Source organism: Quercus lobata, chromosome 8, assembly GCF_001633185.2.
Source record: "Quercus lobata isolate SW786 chromosome 8, ValleyOak3.0 Primary Assembly, whole genome shotgun sequence".
In the NCBI taxonomy this organism is placed as follows: domain Eukaryota; kingdom Viridiplantae; phylum Streptophyta; class Magnoliopsida; order Fagales; family Fagaceae; genus Quercus; species Quercus lobata.
This window is the reverse complement of record NC_044911.1, coordinates 19,254,706-19,276,355: the sequence shown is the minus strand read 5'-3', so window position 1 is coordinate 19,276,355 and position 21,650 is coordinate 19,254,706. Positions and strand designations below refer to the sequence as shown.

The following is a 21,650-nucleotide window of genomic DNA, read 5'->3' as shown; positions in this document are numbered from 1 at the left end:
AAGACTAGTTCATTTCAATAAGTAATATTGCTAATTAGTATTACAAAGCATTTCATTATTTTTTTCATAATTGCTATAGTGATAATTATTTTTGAATGGAATGAGAGTTCAAGAATAATCAATTGGTAATGACATCCTTTGTAGTGCCTTGTGTTTGTGATTTAAATAGTTAAACCTCACCTCATTCTCTCCGATTATTTACCTGTCAAAAAAATTATGATTAAAGTGACATAAAATTTACATGAATCTACTATTAACATCACTTTGATTTATAAACATTAGTCACAACATATCGTAATGTTATGAAAAAAAATAAAATTATGAAAAGGCTGATTAATTTGACCTATAATAAATCGATAATCCATATTTCAACATGTAAAGACTATTTTTTTCACACTAAGGGTTTTTTTTTTTTTTGGGGGGGGGGGGGGGGGGTGGGGGGACCAGAAAGCGAACAAAAACAAAAGCTGTTGAAACCAAGAGTACTATCTCCACAATTTACCCTTGAAACCAATAAAGAAAAAACTGTTGATATATAAGCATTAGCTTTAACTTGAAATCGGGAAGGTTATCCATAAATTTTATGGACCTTAGTAAACCAAATAAAAACAGGAACCAAAAAAAAAAAAAAAAAAAAAAAAACCCTAAACGATTACATTTTGACAAAGTCATATTAAAAAAAAACATTCAGTAAGTATAATAAATTATAAACATCTTAAGTATTTATAAATATATTATAAAGAATCCTAAGTATGAATATATATATATATATATATATAATTTTTATAAGAAAATCTAAGTTATTTATATTAATTTAAACTAATAAATTCATGATCTCATTAGTAATAAGTCGCATAGACCAACTACTTAAATTAATTGGACGTTCATAAAATTATAATGAATAGGTAATTATCCTAACAAAACAATTATCTCAAATAATAAAGTTTTTAATCTTTATACTGTATGGTCTATAATTTATATAAATATGCATATAATTAGGTTTTATTGCTTTATTATTAAACTTGTCGAGTGTCTAAATGATTTTTTTTTATTGAAGATGTGTTAAAAATATCAAATATTTTTGTCAGCATAATTTTTCAAGTTTAATAAATATATTGTTTGCAATACACATTTAATTTATATTTTAAATTATTTTATAGCAACCTTTTATATTACAATAAGGATTATATCATATAAAAGAAAAAGGAAAACTTAATTACCATATTTTTTATTCAGACCCAGGGAAAAATTCCTTGTTTTACCATTCCAACTTTACCATTGAGCAATAATTTCAAGGTAGACCTAACTTGATAACCCCAAAATTATTACGATAGTATTATAAAACCACAATAAAAAAAATAAAAAATAAATCTTGGTAAATAATATGTTTTGTTTAACTTATAGAATTCTAATAATGGTTTCAAACTTAAGATGCAACTTTGAAAAAATTTAAGTATGTATAGAAAGTTTGATTAGATAAGAGGCAAAAGCGACACAATTGACAGTGAAAGATGACAATACCATACCAATAATTGAAAGTCATCTATAGAGAATGATTTAAAGTAAAATAAATTTGGTATATAGCCCTTTTATCCAATTGAATGTGTATAGCAACGAGTTATTCAATTTTGAGTTTGAGCTCGAATTATTGGAGCTCTTGTGTGAATAACGAGGGCAGGCAAACTAACATAATCCAAGCCAATTAAGTCAAATCCAAAGTGCATATTTTTTTGGGTAGCAAATCCAATATTGTATTATTTGACCATTACTCATGAGGTGAGTTTGAGCTAGACCCAAGTGTATCTTAATTAAAAATCCACACAACTCAATTCAACTAGGTAATTTGCAAGGTTAACTAATACAAATATTTAAAAATAAAATTGTAAGGTCAAGTCGAGCCCAATCGTCCTCGTGACGCAAGGACCCACATTAGAATCAGTTATTCCAGGTCAAAATCCAATCAGGTTGTTGTAATAAATTACATGCATTAGATAGAATTATAAAATAGAAACCTGGTAGGTGAGCCATACCTACAAATACTGTTTTTCAGAGACACAAAATTGTACCATGAATTATCACAGTCGGTGTGGCAAGGTGTTTGTTTAGGTGCAAGAATGAACAGAGTCACAAAAGATTTTGATGGGATGATGTTGAAAGTTGCTAGCACCTCCCAGATGATAAGAAATGGACTTGAAGAGGTGACACCTATTGGGTCCCTCTGGTCTGATCATGAACCAGCACTTTGGACCTACATTTCATGGTTACCTTAGGAAAATCTTGGCCATGCACAACCTTCAGGAGCCACTCCAAGAAAAGCAGAAAGTAGTGCAGTGATTCTTTCTCTGTCCCATCACCGATCGTTTTTTTGGTCAAAAGCTAAGCAATTGAGCCATTGAGCTAGAGCTAGCACCCATATCTATTAATTTGCTCTGCTATTGTCAGCTTGTGCTGATTCTTAAGTACAAAGGTGACATGGAGACAAGAAAATGAAGGCAATGTATTAATTAATTTTTATATTTGCTTGATATTTAGTAATTATCTATTTTTAGCCTACAATTCAATTATCTAAGTTTTATTCTTTTTTAATATATAAGGTAACATTTAAAAAATTTGGAAACCTATTTTTATTAAGGTAGTAACATCAGATTTTTATTCTCTTTCCTTCTCAAAAAAAAAAAAAAAATTATTCTCTTTAACATAGTTTATAACAAAAGGCCAAATTAATTATTCTTGTTTTGTTGAACAATTAAAATTATCAAACAAAAGAGCACTCATGTATGAAACCATTTTGAGTTTCCACCTTTCAGTTTGTGATGAACCGAACACATCTGGTGTAGGACTAATTCGAAATAAGCTTTTCATATCAAATCAAATTCCTAGGTAAGAAGATGAAGTCAAAACTGATATAATTCACACAAGGTGAAAGCAAAAAAAAAAAAAAAAAGAGAATATTAGAACAACGAGGAAAGGCTATCTAATCTAGTCTACAAAATGGGTTCATGGTGGAAGGTGGTAATGTTATTGGGGTCCCTAAAGACTAATTGGTGGTATTTGCATAACAAAAGCATGACATCTGAAGCGTAAAGCTTGTTCCCACCCCACACTTATTAGTCTATATATCCTTTTTGTTGTCTTGTGTGGGTTGTAGCCTGTAGGTCCCACCTTTCCCCCACACCCAAGTGCCAACCCCTCCCACGTTACGGACTTACACATGTCACCTTTTTAATGGCCCTAAATTTCAGTTTTTGTCATCATTGGGCACACAACACCATCTATGTCTCACCTGGGTTATGTTTATTATACACGAGCTGTTACGCACAATTTTTTAAGTACACTTTATTTTTTACCTAAAATTTCACCTTAAAGTCACAATTTTAAGCTTAAAAATTATAAGTTCAAGTCAAGATTTTAATTTAAAAAATAGAGTATAGAAAAAATTCTGTAACAAACTCACACAAACCCATTTGGTTCTTTTATCTGTCTTTGTCTTTTTCTACCTAAACTTTAATTCAGCCAAAACATTCAGGTAAAATACAAATGCATACAATTTTAACAAGCTGACCCATCTACCCTTCGATACAATAACGTGGCACATAACCATTGGTAGCTTAGGAAACCTTCTCATGTATTTGCACTCATCTGCTGCCCACCCACAATTGTCATATTATTCTCTATCCCCCTTTAAAAAATGGCCTAGCATATCTCATATTCACCTCTCTCTCTCTCTCTCTCATCATTTCGTTTCTTCTCTGATAAACCCTTAGGAATTGAATTCTCTAAAGGCTCTGATATACATCAAACACTTCTAGCTTGCTAAGTTTTTAAGGGTTGTGACTTGTTGTGTGAGGCATGGAGAGCACTGAGATGTCACCGCAGCCAAATCTGCCACCTGGGTTTCGTTTCCACCCCACAGATGAAGAGCTTGTGGTTCACTACCTCAAGAAAAAGCTCACCTCGGCTCCTCTTCCGGTTTCAATTATCGCTGAGGTTGATCTTTACAAATTTGATCCATGGGAACTACCAGGTACAAATATAAATACATACCTATATATTTCCAATTAACTTAAAGGAAGAAGAAAAAAAGAGTTGCATACAAAGCTATGTTTTTAGTTTTTTCATGGTTTTTCAGCTAAGGCTACGTTTGGCCAGCATGAGTGGTACTTTTTTAGTCCAAGGGACCGGAAGTACCCGAATGGGGCGAGGCCGAACCGGGCTGCAACTTCAGGGTATTGGAAGGCTACAGGAACGGATAAGCCAGTGTTAAGCTCTGGGAGTAGCCTGAAGGTTGGTGTAAAAAAGGCCCTTGTGTTCTATGGAGGAAAGCCTCCCAAGGGGATCAAGACCAATTGGATCATGCATGAGTACCGGTTGATTGATAACAAGCCTAATAATAAGCCTCCTGGATGTGACTTAGGCAACAAGAAAAACTCTTTGAGGGTAATTTTCTTTATTTTATTTATTTTTTGAAACCCCATTTGGATTGGTGAAGATTTGATTTGATTTGATTTGATATTATTTATTTATTTATTTATTTTTGGTTCAGCTTGATGATTGGGTGCTATGTCGAATTTACAAAAAGAACAACACGCATAGACCTATGGATCATGAAAGGGAGGACTCGATGGATGACCTGACTCGACCTATACCACCTTCAATATCTGTGAGCCAACAAAATATGAAACTGCAATTTCCAAAGGCAGGCACAAGCTACGGTTCACTGCTTGACCAGAATTTGTTTGAAGGGATAGTAACCAATGATGGGATAAACTCTGGTATGTCAACCCAGTTAGCCTCTTCAAGTTCTATGGTTCCAGCCTTAGGAATCTCAAACAACTTCAATATGAAACGGACACTCCCTTCATTGTACTGGAATATTGATGTGGAACCATCTGGGCCTTCATCGAGCAAGAGATTGGCTTTGGATGGTAGTGATGAAAGTGTCACGAGGACAGATGGGAATGCTTCTAATTCTATTGCCTCTCTGCTTTGCCAGCTTCCACAAACACCTTCATTGCATCAACAAGCAATGCTGGGGTCTGTTGGAGATATCAGTCTTTTTCGGGGACCTTGTCATCTTCCTGGATTGAACTGGTATTCTTAATCAAATTCTAGTGTTGGGTATGAATGGGCATATGTTATGTAAGAAGAACTATCTCATGCAACTTAAAAAGGCAGAGTTTCCATGCAGTTCGAAGTTGTAAAGTTGGGTATACTAAGATTTTGGCTGTTAAGGGAACTTGTGAAATGGCCTCCAATTCTTCTCAGTGTATAGAAAATGGTGCTGCTAATTTCAGGTGAAGCCGCTATTAGTATTTTTAGATATATAAGGTTATATAAGATATTTATACTTTGTTGGTTCATGTAGAGATGAAAAGACAAAGAAAAGATGCTAGCTTTTCTTGTAGAAAAATAAAACAGATCAATTAGTATATCTTGCTCCGTGTGACATGTGCTACATCTTTGTATATATTTAGATCCCTACTGTGGAACTTTATTGCTGCACACGTTTCGAAGAGACAATGGCTATAGTTTGTCTATGTATTATTATGTCTGTTCATCTCCATCATCACCAGGATTGTGGCCAATTGTGAGTCATTGGTTAGGCCTATACTTGAAACTAGAATTTGAGTGCTTGGTTTTTGCCTTCTTTACATTCCATAGCTGTCTTTTTCTTTTTTCTTTTTTTCTTTTTTGTCACTGCATGAACCCTAGAAAGGTAAGAGATCTTATTTCTTTCAATCATCATTATCTTTGTTTCCAATAGATTGTAAATTTGGGGAATCATTATAAGGAAGAATATGCATTATAATAACAAATTCCAACCCATCTCTAATAGATTGTAGCTTTTCGTTCTGCGTCCCTGTGATTTGCCAAATGAAAATTAGAAAAGTGAAGCTTAAAACTCCTTAGTTTTTCTGTTGGATTATTTATATTCAGAGATTATAAAGCAGGAAAGCATGATTCGATTTCATTCTTGTATTCAAATTTCAAGAATTATATATATATATATATATATATATATTTTTTTTTTTTTTTGAGGGTGAAGAATTATAAATAATTAACCCATTAACATTTGACTACTATTAAAATAAATATGAATACTTTATTGGTCTAACAAGAATAATGTAATTAGCATTGACCTCTCAATAATCTGTTGGAAAAGACTATAGCCCATGCTCACAAATGTCAATGATTATCAATATGGGGCCATACAGCTATTAATTTTATGCATTTTCTATGGTCATCATCATACGTAATAATTCATAAATATTATCATTATCATTAAGTGTTAGTGATATAAAGGCCCAAGAGACCTAATCCTATTGGACTTATTGATCCTATTGTAGGTTAGTTTTAATTAGTTTAAGGTTCTCTAATATATAAAATCTACATTAAATTCACCTATATAATACAAATGTAATTGTCAAAGACTTTCTACTATGAAAGTAAGTTATCAGGCCAAATCACGTAAAATTCTTACTTCTTTTTTCTTTATACTCTCTTTCAATGACTTAATCACTCAACAACTTCAACATTAATATCTTGAAGACAAATGTCTCTTAGGATTAGCTTCGATTCTAATGTATCAAGAGATATTATAGGATATTATAGGTTGTTGTGTCCATATAACTACTTTCAAAAATATACAACCATGTCAATTTTTATTTTTATTTTTTTTCCGCCCGCCGGGGGGGGGGGGGGGTGAAATAGATTTTAGGGTTAATTTCAATAGTAGTGTAAGACAACTTATTATAGGTCTAAAAGCAAAAAAAAAATCAATATCGTATTGATATCAGCAAAATATTTTGTATCAACCATAAATTTGGTATTTGTATTCATCTAAAATGTACTAGATAAAATATTGGATTCTACCAGCCTATACAGGTAATTTTTTAGGAGTTTTGGCCAGATAACTTACATTCATGTATTTGGACTTATAAAATATGTGAATTTAAATAATATTTTTATAAAAAAAAAGATATATATATATATATATATATAATACACACACATTAGTATATAAATACCAGTAATCCTGAAACATTGATATCAACTGATACCGAAATATTTCATTCTTCTAGCCAAACCTTAATGGACTTCTTTATAAATTTGACTCCATTGTCTAAAAGGCCATCTAATTCTAATTGTAGTTTTAAAATTTTCGAATTAAATCATTAAATTTAAGATTGTTATACAAATCAAACCTTGTAAACTTGATAGTTTCAAATTAAATCCTAGACTTTTAAAATCATATCAATTTAAACCCTAAATTTTTTGGGTTGGTTTGGGAGGGGGCTTTTAAATTGATATGATGTTTAAAATTGTGTTTGATTTAAAACTAGCAAATTATATGGTATAATCTATAAAATTTTTGAACTTCAGGATTTGATCTGAAACTTTGAAATCACCCCTAAAGTATAAAGTTTAAAATATTATTTGTTTTTGTGAGGGGGGAGGGATTGATTTACCTATGTGGAATGTCTTTATAACTATTTTCATTTTGGTACTGTTAATCTATATTTGTTTTTTGGGGTTCTAGTATAGACATATCTCCAATCACTCTAATTTTTCCATCTTGACATACTTTAATTATGCATTCATAAATAAAACAAAAGGAAAAAGACATTAATATACGAAAATGTATCCGTATCAATGTTAGGAATACCATTTCAAAACCCGTTTCGGTTTATCTATTGGAATGAAATATTTCGGTACTCGCCAATTTTGGATACCGTTTCAGAAACCATTTCGGAATTACTGCTAAAATATATATTTATATATTATTATTGTTCTGATGTAAAATAATGAATTTAATATAGCTTTCTATTAAAATAAAGTGGGATTATTTTTTTTTTTAAACATTTATTTTATGGTTTTTTTAAAAAATAAATAAAACTCACATTTTGGGTAATTGTACACAAGTGAGCTTCCCAGAAGCTTCCTACTATCTACTTTTTCCCATTTTCCAACCCACCCACCTGACTAGTACACTATAACAGTATAACCTACTAATGCAGATTGCTAATCTTTCAGCTCTCTTCATCATTTCACATCTGAGCTCCTTTCTCTACTCATTCTCATCTTCTTCATTGAGTCTTTTGGCTAAAAATTGCAAAAAATAGAGTTTATTGTTTTTATAAGTACTGTTCAAAGTTATTTGGCAAAATAAGGAGAGAGACTGAATTTCAGTAACGGTGTTGCCAAAATTGCAAGAAAAAGTAGGAGAGAGAAAATTGAATTTCGGTAATAAGATTACTGAAATTCTTGTCCTACCCATACTACCCGAAATGGAAACTAATTGTGGCAATGGCATTGCTGAAAATAGGAGAAAAAAAAGAAAAAGAATTATGGCAACTAAGTTGTCGAAAATGGAGTGAAAAAAAAAATGCTACGTTCACAACATTTTTTACAACAAATTACAAGTGATTAGTTGTTATTGATTCAAATTTGAATTTAACACTAAGATTACTTTTTTGTCCCAATAAGAACAATCAGTAACAACTTGCTACTTAGGATTTGTTGTAAAAATGTTGTGAAAATGTTGTGGACATATCATTTCTAAAAAAAAATTGTTGTGCCGAAAGAGGAAAAAAAAAGTGGCAAATTGTTTTTTGGCAATGACATTGCTGAAATAGAGGGAAAAAAACAATTTGCCACTTTTTTTTTTTTTCCTTCTATTTTGTCACCACAATTTTTTTTAGAAATGATACGTCCACAATATTTCTACAACAAATTCTAAGTGGCAGGTTGTTATTAATTATTATTATTGGGGGCAAAAAAGTAATCCTAGTATTAGATTCAAATTTGAACCAATAACAACTAACCACCTGTAATTTATTGTGAAAAATGTTGTGGACGTAGTATCTTTTTTTTTTTTCCCCTCCATTTTCGGCAACTTAGTTGCCACAATTCTTTTTTTTTTTTTCCTCCCATTTTCAGCAATGTCATTGCCACAATTGGTTTCTATTTCGGGTAGTGTGGGCAGGACAAGAATTTCGGTAATCTCATTATCAAAATTTGATTTTCTCTCTCCCCTGACACATTGTACTTTTTCTTGTAATTTCGGCAATACCGTTGCCGAAATTCAGTCTCTCTCCTCATTTTACCAAATAACTTTGAACAATAACTATAACAACAATAAACTCCCTTTTTTGCAATTTTTAGCCAAAAGACTCTCTTCATCTCCTTTTTTTTTTTTTTCACAAGTCACACTATTTTTTCTTCATCAGTTCATCTTGCTCTTCAATTTTATTTTCAACTTCTCTGTCACAATTGAGAGGGTTAGATAGTGAGAGATGATAGAGAGACTAGAAGCTACAAGACGCCGATCAAGTTCAGGAAGGGAAAATAAGAATCCAAAATCATACCGGCCGGAAAATGAATTTTATAGCTTATACGGGTTTCGTATAAGAGCATCTCCAACAAATTCATCAAATTTTTGTACTATTTGGAGAATGAACAGTGACTTTTACCTTTTATCTATCCACTTTTTCAAATACACTTTCTAACAGATTCTCTATCTCATTTAAATATTATTTCTTCATTCGTTATTTATTCTTTTTTTAACAATTACACATCTTTCAACATTTTTTTATTCAACACCTGATTATTATAATAGAAAAAAAATTGAAGAATGAATAGTAGCCCATCAGACTTGATGAGTTACTGTTTATGAGCCAAAAAAAATTTTGGGTATAGAGAATCCATTGGAATGGCTTTTTTTGGTCTCATTCTCTATTATAGAGAATATTTTGCTTTTGCATAGACCATTGGAGATGCTCTAAGCTACAAAATTCTGTACCATTTGTAAGCCAATAAAAAATGATTTACGGGACTTTTAGGCATGAAAATTTTGGGGGGAAAGAATGATTCATGGGACTTTTGGGCATAAAAATTTTGGGAGGAAAGAAGATGTGACCTCGTAATAAAAAATAAATTGAAATGAGTTTCATGAAAGTGAAGTTTAAAACTTTTACCGCATATTTTAGAGGTTGAAAGAAATCGATAAAAGAATAGGGCTTTGGCCTTACTAAGGTTCAGAGAACACCAAAAACCATTTTCATTTTCAAAGCACTAACCAATCACCAAGAGCTTCTATGGATGCATCAATCTTTCTCTTGAAAGATACCCAAATAGTTAATCAGAATCTTTGTTGTCGTCAGTTTCTATTTACTAAGTTATATGCTGGATGTGAAGAAAGAGTGAGAAAGCACTCATGGTAATGGGCTACCAAGTGAAAGTTGATTTTCCTTTCTTTTTTTTTCTTCTTACTTTTACACACACAACCCATGATTTTAATCAACAAATTTCCTTTGTTTTATCTCAAAAAAAATTATCGAGATATTTGAGTATGGGTGTCATTTTCTTTCAATGCACTTGATAAGACACAGCTAAGTTTATTCCATGTCCTTGAAGTCACACAAAGTCACAAATTGACAATATAAGGCTACCTCACAGATGGCTTTCTTTGTTGCTGACTTTATAGGGCCATTCTCACTATCATCTAAAGGAATCATTATCTTAAAACCACACAAATTAAATAGCCTTAAATCACATTCCTTTCTTAGGAAAGAGTACAAACAACTTTATAAAAATTTCTCATCATAAGTGCTTAATTTTGGAATAGATATTGAAGCGATGAAATGCGCTATTATCTCAATCCACTTTAAGGATGGTGCTTTAAACAAACACTAGAAAGCTATACAAATCTACTTAAATTTGAAAGATATCTGTTTTTGATTGTCTATCAAGATACCCATACAAGTATACATGTAGGGATATAAAAAATACGTATACTCAACCAAAACAAAAAAAGTAAATACAAAAAAAAAAAAAAAAATAGAAATTTAGAATTGGCTCACTACTTCCTAATTCAATAATGCCCTTCTCTTTCATACCTAGTGGATTATAAAACAAAAACAATTTGAATAATTATTTATGAGAGAGAGAGAGAGAGAGAGATTTGATGGATTAATTTCATTATAGTAATTGAATCAGTTTTAAAATCCTCAATGAAAGAAACTTCTGTTCATGCTAGAAGAGCTTTCGTTTTCATCAATTAATTAAGTTACACAAAAAATGGCGTATTCATTGATGAGCTCCTCTCCAGCCAACTAAAATTTAAAAGAAAATGAGGGCCCCTAATAATTGAATTGAAAAGGAGTCAAGTAGCATAAGTGTCTAATTTGAGACTGACCCACGAATTGACGGTTGCTAATTAATTAAGCAGTTGCAGGTATATACAACAGTCAACACTCAACAGTAAACGTTTCCGCCACAAGGGGCTCGGAACCCACATTAATATAATAGCATCTTTTTTTTTTTTTTTTTTTTTTTTTTTTTTTTTTTATAATTTTAATAATAGCATCTGTCAGTGCATTGTATATATTATAAACTTTAGGGCAAATTCCATCAATATACCATGAGTCTAATGTCAATCAAGTTTAAGACTTTTTAAAACTAACCAATTTGGTTCTTAAAGCAAACTTAATCTCTAAATATTTAGTTATTTTTCTCAGCTGTTTTAGAAATTAAATTGGCTTTAGGGACCAAATTGGTTAGTTTTAAAAAGTTTTGGACGTGGTTAGCATTAGCCCAAACCGCAGGAGTGTGAATGGAATTTACCCTAAGATTTAAAATCTAAGTTAAAAAAAAAAAAAAAAAAATTCATTTAAAACTCTGATCCTTTTAACGTGTTTCAAATTTTAATCCATCTCCTCAATAAGTATTTTTTATATATATAATTTGATAATTATCAAGGAATAATATTTAAATTTCAAATATCTCTGTTAGAAACATTAAGAGGAGTCTATCATATCCATTTGAACTATTTTGATAACTAGAAACAAGCTTGTCATAAAAAACAAAGCCTTTATCACAAATGAAATCTTGAAAAGGATCCAATTCCTCTCCACGGAACTCTTCTTCTCCTTATAAATCAATGAGAAAATGCCCTTCAGTGACAGTATCCACATCAATTGAAGCTTCGAATTTCTTTAAACTCAGCACTTATGGTTCTGTGCATGGTAATCCGAGTAAAGCTAGTGCAGGTGGTCTCATTAGATATTCTATGGGCTTGTCGGTTAGAGGTTTCTCTAGAAGCATAAGGATCACTCATTCTATTGCTGCTAAGCTTTGGGGCTAGGGCCTTCGAAATGGTCTTGTGTTAGCAAAGAATCTGAATATCATAAAACTCTACATTGAGCTTGATGCAAAAGTTGTTGTCACAATTCTCACATCACATAATGTTTTATCTTATTCATCTTACCCTTGTAGTACCTTGATTTTTAATTGTAAGTCTCTCTCCAGTTTTTTGAGAGAGCCTACATCCATCACATTTACCGTGAAAGGAATCAACGTGTGGTCTTTTTGGCAAGAGATGGATCTCCTAGTAGTGATAGCTTTATTTTGTATTCACGCTCCCTTTCCTCTATTTTGTACTAGTTATTTTCAAATGCTAAGAGTATTTCATGCTCGAGTTAAATTTTTGTCTACCAAAAAAAAAAAAAAAAAACATTAAGAGATATCATTATTTTGAACTGCAATAAATGTACTCTTAACTGAAAGTGGTTAAAATTCTCTATTATAAAAATAAATAAATAAATAAAAAGTTGTTAAAACTCAAGCGAAAAATGTTCATAAGACTTATCTAAATGCTATGGGTATCAAATGACAGGTCATATAAATACTACACAGTATTTTAATTATTAAAAATAAAACCCATAAAGCGATCACAACTTCATTAATTTTTGGGTAAATTCCACAAACCTCCCCTGAGGTTTGGACTAATACCAATAAAGTCCACAACATTTAAAAAGTGACCATTTTAGTCCTTTTTGCCAAACGGTTTGTAACACCGTTACTTTTTATTTTTCTTCATTCTTCTTGTTCTTTTCTCTCTCCAGAATCACCTCTCTCTTTCTCTCCTCATCTAAGGCCATAACCTCTGACCAAACCGAGCAACCCAGCCACTCGACCCGACCTACCACCACTTCAAATTAACCATCCTCTGCTCAAATCCGGCGACGATCAGCCATCCTTCGCTTAGCTCCGACGACGATTTTTCTCAGATCTGTTTAGATCCGATGAGTTTGGTTCAGATCCGAAGTATTTTCAAAAACCCACTTAGATCCGGCGATGTTTAAGCTTAGACTGGTAACGTTTCACTCTCCTCCACTCAGATCCGGCGACTTCTGGCGACGTTTCAATCTCCTCTGCTCAAATTCGGCGCCGTGGTGGTGGGTTTGCAATTTCTCTTCTCTCTTCCTCTTTGCGGTGGCGCTGTGGTGGTGGGTTTTGTAGTGGGTCGGTTTTGGTTAGGATTGGTGATGGAGAATTTGGTTTTTTGTGGGTGTGTTGGATTTTTGTGGGTTTTGGTTAGTGTTTTTGGTTCTGGGTTTGTTTTGGGGTGGTTGGTGTTGCTTATGGATTTGTGGGTTTTGTTGGTGGTCGGTGGTTCTGGGTTTGTGGGTTTTGTTGATGCCGTTGCTTTGCTGGTGGTTGATGGTTTTGTGGGTTTTGTTGGTGGTTGGTGGTTGGTGGTCACTGGCTTTTTGTGGGTTTGCTGGGTCGGGTCGTTGGCTTTGTGGATTCTATTCTTCAATTTTTTTCTTCTTCTCTGAATTACAGAAAGGGAAGAGAGAAGACTCAGGAGAGGGGTTAGAGAGAGGACAGAGGGAATGTAACGGTGTTACAAACCGTTTGGCAAAAAGGACTAAAATGGTCACTTTTTAAATGTTGTGGACTTTATTGGTATTAGTCCAAACCTCAGGGTAGGTTTGTGGAATTTACCCTTAATTTTTTATAAGGGACTTCACCGTTGTTTCGATAATTATTTTGGTGTCAAAATATGCTCTGTAATTCACACTAAGGGAGTTTTTTTTTTTTTTTTTTGGCATCCAAATAATTTATAACTACAAAGTTCATAATTTTTTGAGAAAAACAAATTTCATAAATTTATGTTAAAGAGATTTACTAAAGGCCTATATTGCGGTGATTTTAAAACTATAATATTATTGAGATTGATACAGTTGAAACTATATAGTTAAATTTAAATATAAGGTCAGAATTTGCAGATTAGTTAAAAAAGGGTCAAATCTAGGGAAAGCAGTTTATGCCTTGAAGGCTTAGCTGCAGCAAGTCGGCAATGGGTTGAGATTAGGAGCTGAATCGTGAGCAGGCCCAATTACGGCCCAATATATCATTTCTTCGATCTTGAGCAGGCGATAAATCATTTCTTTGCTACATTCTTATTATTATTATTTTAAAAAAAAATTTAGGATTCCTTTGCTACTCTTGTTTCTTTTTTCTCTCTCTTTCTTTTTTTTTTTTTTTTTTTTTTTTTTTTTTTTTTTTTTTTTTTTGAGAAACAAGCACATTCACAAGGGAGATGGGATGAATCCACTGTATTTTTTGAAATATGGCACACCATAAACTTCACTGTATTTTTTGAAATATGGCAAAAAATATTATTCCAAAACTATATTTTATAAATTCCCAAAAAAATGCAAATCCGTAGAGGATGAATCCAGTGTCAGCACGAGTTATATAAATTCCCTTTCTTCTTCTCTTTATTTAGCTCTAAAACACACACAAATCACAAACATGTGAAGAGCTTTATAGTTTAATAGCATTATTTAGTGCTTCTTATGGCAACATCTAAGGTTTGAATTATCCATCTCCCACTTACATATATACACACACACACAATCACATGCGCGTAGAACGGAAAGGAGAAAATAGCTCCATTCAGCTAGCAGATATGCTCTCCACCATTAGCAAGCCTGTTAAATTTTTGTGTATGAAAGGAGCCAAATCTTCCATAGCCACCCCTCATCTTGGCAAATGGTTTCAATTAGACAATCACTATAGGTCCCGTTCTTTACATTGCATATCAAACCTAAAGAGACTTATATGCAAGTGCCTTGATGACCTATATATATTGCGTTTAACTTCCAAGGTTTGATTGGTAGGATGGAATCTTTCAAAGTTTATTAGTTGAATAGGTTTGTGGGTGTTGAGTTAGGATCTTAGTGTATTGGCATATTCCGTGTCAAATCTACATGTATTTTTGAGTTCTTAATTACATTGTATCATGTTCAATTTGGGTTATTTTGTAATTGGTTGAAGAGGTCAAGAGCTGAAGTTGAACTGTAATCTACAAAATCACAGTCAAACCAATTTACATGAGTCATGTCAAGCAAATTACATAGTTTGAAAAAAAAATTGGCATCAATATTGCCTCTCACCACGATCGAGCTAAATTGTCAAAACCTAAGACAAAATTGTTATTCCTTTTATCTATAGTACCTATCCACACACCTCTCTATATAGCCCTCATTTCCCACCATATTCAATAGTGAATTCCTATAATGAAGGGCTAGAGACCAACCATAAACCCTAGAGAAAATTGGCTTTGTTCTCTCTACCTCCATGCTCTTTATTTCCAAATTCAATGAAAGGAAATTCAATACCACACACACATTGAAACCTTGAGTGTTCTCAAGTGTTGTTGGTTCTGGGAATCAATGGAGCAGTCCCAAATCTTCAAGAGGCCTTAGAGTAGTCAAGGAGACTTACGTTTTATATTTAGTTCAATTCTCAAATTTGGGGACTGACAAAAAGAAAAGATTCTAGAATTAGCTGGTAGTAAGAGTTGGAAGCTCAAGTACTCAGTCGTTACTCAGAAGGTTTTGTAAGAAAATCATAATTCAACTATTCTTATTAGTGGATCATTGCATGCTATAGGCCCAAAAAGTTTTTTGTTTAATTTTTGGGCTTTTCTCTTCTTGAACATTTCTGGTGGTCTTGCGGGTGTTATTAATTGTGAGGTATTTTCTGTTTTGATTATCTATTCATGCAAACATTAATTGACTAATCTATATATAAAATAATAGGTGAAGCAGAGAGAGTGTGAAATTGAATTCCAAATTAGAACTCTAATTTTGTGCCATGTGTCTAGAATCTGAAATTGAAGTTGAATTTTGCATCATGTGGCTAAATGTATGTGGGCTCATTCTCATTAAAACCACTTTTATGTATCGGGTCAAGTGAGTTACTGTGCTAATTAAGTTTTTTCTTGATTTTGTAATCAAACGTGAAAACCAAAGAGATTAATATCGGTGATAAGAACTTGGTTTGGATACATTGCATAATTTCCAAAAAGATAGCAAAGGTAGAGTTTGCATCTTTGTTATAAATTGCTTACAAAGTTTACATCTTTACATTTGCACTGAGTTTCGGATTAAAGTGCTTTCTTCTTAGTTCTGACACTGAGTTTTGTTTACTATTCACTTACAAAGTTTGCATCTTTACATTTGTTATAAATTACTAATATGTGATTAGATGCACATTATGCATAAAATTCACTATCCTTATATTTGGCTTTTTGTTCAGATTTGGCACCTATAACAATGAAGAAAGCACTGCTGTGGACCAATGGATGAAACTTTTTGCAGGCTGTAAAGGAACTTAGTGATCAATGGAATTTCATGCGAATTGGAGAGGACCAAGCTGTAGATGTCTGGATGGTAGATGTGAGTCACTATGTTTTTAAAATGTTCAGTGAAGGTAAAGGTTATGACCAATTTAAATTTTCCGGAGAGAGATTTATTATTCTATATTTACGCAAGTTTGGTTGCCTTCTTGGAGTGGATCACTCCACCCTGTCTTTCTACTGGAATTTTTTATTCAGATTGTTACAATTTAATTCGAAATTTTATTTGAATTTTCCTATTATTGTTACTATCATATATTATCATTCCAATTGTTCAATTAGAATCTGAAATTAGAGTCCAATTTTACTATACACGTGTACAATCTAATTATTTTTAATTTTGCTGTCATGTGCAAAAGCCAATGAAATGAAATTAATAACACATTAAACACTCATGCTTTGGGAATCGGTAGTACCAATCTAAATCCATTGGACCTGCTTCGTGATAATACAACTATGAAGGATGTATAAAAACATGCACAAACCCCTCTCTCTATAAAAAGAGATTGGAGAGAATTTCTTTTATCAGCCATGGAACTTCAGAGGTTTTTTCTTCACACAAATGCCATCATGTTACAAAATGACCTATCGTAAAACTACAAAATGAGTACAACTCTGAGGTTTTTTTTATTTATTTAATTTTAAATTTTTTAAACTACGAAAATTTCAATCACCAATAAAGATTGAAGATTCAAAAGCGTGAATGGATCTTTTGGATAAACATTGTCACCAAGGTTCATCTTTCTGTATAAAATATATATACTGCTAAGTTTTGTTAATGAAATTTTCTGATTAATAATATGAATTTAGACTTAACTGAGCATTTTAAACATGAATAAACACATGATTAATAATATATCCATTCCCGTGCTACCTACGTACTAGTTTTATTAATAATCGAACTCAATTTGATAATTAACTTTAAATTGACAGCCGTAAAATTGGAGTCTAAATTAGTAACTGTCATTATGAATACTGAATATTATTGCAGCTGCACTATGAAGCAATTTTCTTGTCTTCATTTAAGTGCATTAATTTTGTTGTTCTTTTGTTTGGATGATAGTTAATGATGCAACATAGACAATCCTTAACAGCCTAATATATGAGGGTGATTGGTGATTCCTCTGTCTGTGAAGCTACAAGTTAATCATTTCTTTGGATCATATTTTCAGCAAAGATTAAAAAAAAAAAAAAAGGGACTATCTTCACATCAGTGAACTCCACTATGTTCACATCGTATTTTAACATTATATATGGCATCCACTAATTAAGTTTTTTTTTTTTTTTTTTTTTTTGAGCAACATCCAAAATATATTACTTATGCGACTGCAATCTTGTTAATGTCTGATAAATGGGTTGTACCAAGCAAATTGGTAAAAGTTTAAAGATCATGACTTGATCAGTGGGTTGGGCAGATTGAACCATTGATTCGGTCTTTATTTTCTGGCCCAAAAACAAAATATCGGTCTTTGATTAGACCCTTGATCTTTTCTGGTTTATAATCAAATTGAACAATGTTTGACTACGAATCAAATTCTTAGATCGGCCTTGTGACCCGGCCAATGCCATTTTGTCGGATTTGAAAAGGTTTTATATATATTCTGTGTAAGGTGTCTGACGTTCTACTATCCATGAAATATACGATATATAAACGAAGAAAAAAAAAAAAAATTCTTTATATTAGATATCCTATATTGCAACCATGGAAAGAAAATTATATTTTTGAAAAACAATTAGTCTAAGGATAAAACGTTCATTTCACATAAATGCCATATATATATATATATATTTGGGATAATTTGAATTCTACATCATTGTGGGTCATCATGAAATTGAAGGGATTATCGGTCTTTTTTAGATTAGATCAATGCTTTGATTAAATTAGATAAAGGAACAATTTTCATTGGGAGCAAAGATGGTTTAATTTTTTTTTTTTTTTTTTTTCTTTTTGAGATAGATAGATAAATAGTGAGGAAGGGAGAGGTGGTTCAAGTCATGTACAAAGGACATCACAAAAAATGTGCACTACAAAGTTTAAAAAGTACATATTTCTTATTTGTAGAATAGTTATACTAAAGAATTCAAAGGACCACCATGCACCTTTGGTGCGATAGTTACTCCACAGGTATAAATATTTGTGAGGTATGAAGAGTAAAGGCCGGAGTTTAAGTTTCTAGGAGAGAGCTTCATATATATATAAACTTAGATTAGGTTAGAGTAAAATTCTATCTCAAACAATCTCTTTGAGTTCTTTGGTATAACCATTCTACGGGTAGGAATCATATGTACTTTATAGACATTTAGCTATTCTTATTTTCTCCTTTTCTTCTATTAATAAATTACTTTTAGAATTTCTTTGTTGCAAATTTGGCATTCATGTAAACGACATGCCGAAGGTGTTCTACATGATTGTTAGGTTAAAATAGATTTACCCCGGTTAATTAATTCAATTACCCAAGTTGATTAATTAGGTCAAATTACATGCAAATCATGGAGGCACCAACAAATCACTAAATAACTAATATGCAGTAGAAAATAAATAACTCGGTGATTTGTTGATGAATAGAGAAAACCTCTTGTAAGGCAAAAACTTCATCAAGTGAATTTAAGGTCGCCACTCTCAAGAATCCACTAATCAATAATCAAGCGGTTACAAGTATGAGGAATCTTACTACTACTTTGACTTATCCCAAAATACCAACCTACAGTTTAACCTTCATTTCAATACCCAATTGAACTTGATCTTGTAGCAAACTTCTTTACTTTGCACAAATCTTTAATCTGTAACTAACTCCTTTGCACAGATTCTAGTACGTGACTAACTCCAACAACTTGATTGATTGTTCTTGGCTGCAAAGTTCTTCACTTCATAAATGATAAAGATCAGGAAGCACTTGGTTACAAAACCTTAAAGCGTACAAAAGTAGTAGCTTCAGACAGAGTATATGAGTTCTAGGTCTCTATTTTTGTACTTGATGACTTTTAAAATAAGCCTCATATATGACTAGGGTTGTAGAGAGAGAAACCGTATAATCATTCAAATCACCATGGGTCGAAATTCAGATTTGAGAATTTCAAATTCGTAGTTCTCGACAAATCGAGCTTGTGTCGAGCTTCTCCATTAATCCTTGATAGCAGCTAGTTTCGAGCTTTAATGAAGCAGCTTTTCTTCACTTATTGCTTGGATTAAACTTCATGTATTTAATGATATCACTTGATATGTTTGAACAACATACTTCTTGATACATTAAACCTAACTTAGATCTACCCAATTACAAATAAAGTGCATTTTATCAAAGGATTAGCCAATTATATAGGAAATATGACCCTAACAAATAATTGATACAACAAATCAATTTTCAGAATTTCATGCACAATTTTCTTGTGTTGCCTTTTTGTTCATTTTTTTTAATGCATAATTTTAAAATCAGTAATAATTTATCACTTAAGATTTGTTGTAAAAATGTTGTGGACGTCAAAAATAAAATAATAAAATATTAAATCGGGACCTACCACAGCTGGAAATAAAAAATATTGTGAAAATGTTGTGACATTTTTTTTTTTTTAATTTTTTGTGTTCCTAGGTTTGGTAAAATTTGGTGAGCCAAAATTCACTGTTTTAAGTACAATTTTCTTCAATTGGCTTTTTGTCTATTTGTTTGTTTGTTTTGTTTTGTTTTTTTTGTTTTAAATGCACGGTTTAAAGTGGTTAGCCTAGTTTAAAACCAATAATAATTTACTATCTAGGATTTCTTCTAAAAATGTTGTGGATATAGCATTACTCTAAAATAAAATATCAGATCAGGACTCACCATAGTTAAACATAAAGGTATTGTAAAAATATCGTGACATTTTGTTGTATTCCTAAACTTTTTTTTTTTTTTTTGGTTTAGTCAATTTGTTGAGCCAAAATTCATTATTTTATGCACAAATTTTTTAGGTTGGCTTTTTTTTTTTTTTTTTTTTTTTATAACACATTGTTTCAAGTTATTAAAAAAAAAAAAAAAAAACATATTGTTTTACACATACAAAATTGACGAAGAATCACTTTCCCCCTTTATGTTTGGAGTAGTTCATTCCCCCCTAAACTAAAGTTGAATTATTTCCTCCTATTTATTTTGTAAATGAGCATAGACCCGTATCGTTACTCTCTTAGTTAAACACTAACAAAATCTTATAATTTTAATGTCCCAACAAATTTCTTCTTTTATTTTGAATTTTATGTGGTAGACTGGTAGTTATGTTTGGTAAGGGTTTTTTTTTTTTTTGAGAAACAAACACACACGGGTTCTAACACAAAAGCACACCATAATTTCACTCAAAAGCCATGGTTTATGTTTGGAAAGTTATAATGGTGATATATGGTGTTCTCTTTGTTACTTAGAGAACACTAATTTGTTAGGTTTAAATCTTCTAGACTTATAATATTATCTAATGGAAACTTTGATGACAGATGTCTTTTGTTATCTTATTCTTTTTTAATTTCTTTTCCTGCTTAAAAGGGTATTCATTAAAAATAAGTAAGCTAAACATTGTAGTTAGGCTCATAAAACAAGATGATAAAGAAGGAAGTATGAATTACGTAATCTTCATTGTAAATGGTTGCAAGTACTTAATTTAATGAAGAGCTTCTTGTAGAATATATCATTATTCATTGCAAAAATTTAAATATTGTGAAAAGATGATGACATTGATTATCATTCTTAGTAGAATTTTTCAATGAACAGATATTACATTTAGTAAATAAGTTTTAAAAAATTGTCATAATAAATAACTATTTTAAATTTAATTACATGACTTCATATTTTTCCCATAAAACAATCTATTTTAGTTTCTCCCTAAAAGGTCGGCCCGAGCCTGGCACGTGCAACCAAAAGTGGAGATATTTGTTGGCAATAAACCAAACATGGGGTTATGTGGAGACCAAGTCAGGAAATGCGGCTACCATTCAAACTTCAAAGGACCTGGAAAGTGGAAACAGTGTTAGTGGCTGGTGCTAGGCAGTATCTTTCCACATTCCAAGTCTAGAATTGGTCAAACACTCCACGTCGGCCCAACCTTTCTGAAGTCTGAACACTCAGACAAAGTCTTCCACTAACCTCTCTCTCTCTCTCTCTCTCTCTCTCTAAGTCAATTCTCTCATATTATTCATTTG

The 21,650-nt window shown here is 31.9% G+C and overlaps 1 protein-coding gene across 1 annotated transcript; it reads left to right on the top strand.

The window, feature by feature from the left end:
• Window positions 1-3,663: 3,663 nt before the first annotated feature.
• On the top strand, window positions 3,664-5,634 carry LOC115954962 (NAC transcription factor 56). The gene is made up of 3 exons (XM_031072974.1): window positions 3,664-4,024; window positions 4,130-4,437; window positions 4,544-5,634. The coding sequence occupies exons 1-3, from the start codon at window positions 3,850-3,852 to the stop codon at window positions 5,099-5,101; spliced, it is 1,041 nt and encodes a 346-aa protein (XP_030928834.1). The 5' UTR covers window positions 3,664-3,849; the 3' UTR covers window positions 5,102-5,634.
• The last annotated feature ends 16,016 nt before the right edge of the window (window positions 5,635-21,650 follow it).

Coding starts and splice junctions, on each gene's coding strand:
- LOC115954962 (XM_031072974.1), top strand. CDS start 3,850: ATGGAGAGCACTGAGATGTCACCGCAGCCAAATCTGCCACCTGGGTTT. Junction 4,025..4,129: donor TGATCCATGGGAACTACCAG/GTACAAATATAA, acceptor ATGGTTTTTCAG/CTAAGGCTACGTTTGGCCAG. Junction 4,438..4,543: donor ACAAGAAAAACTCTTTGAGG/GTAATTTTCTTT, acceptor TTTTTGGTTCAG/CTTGATGATTGGGTGCTATG.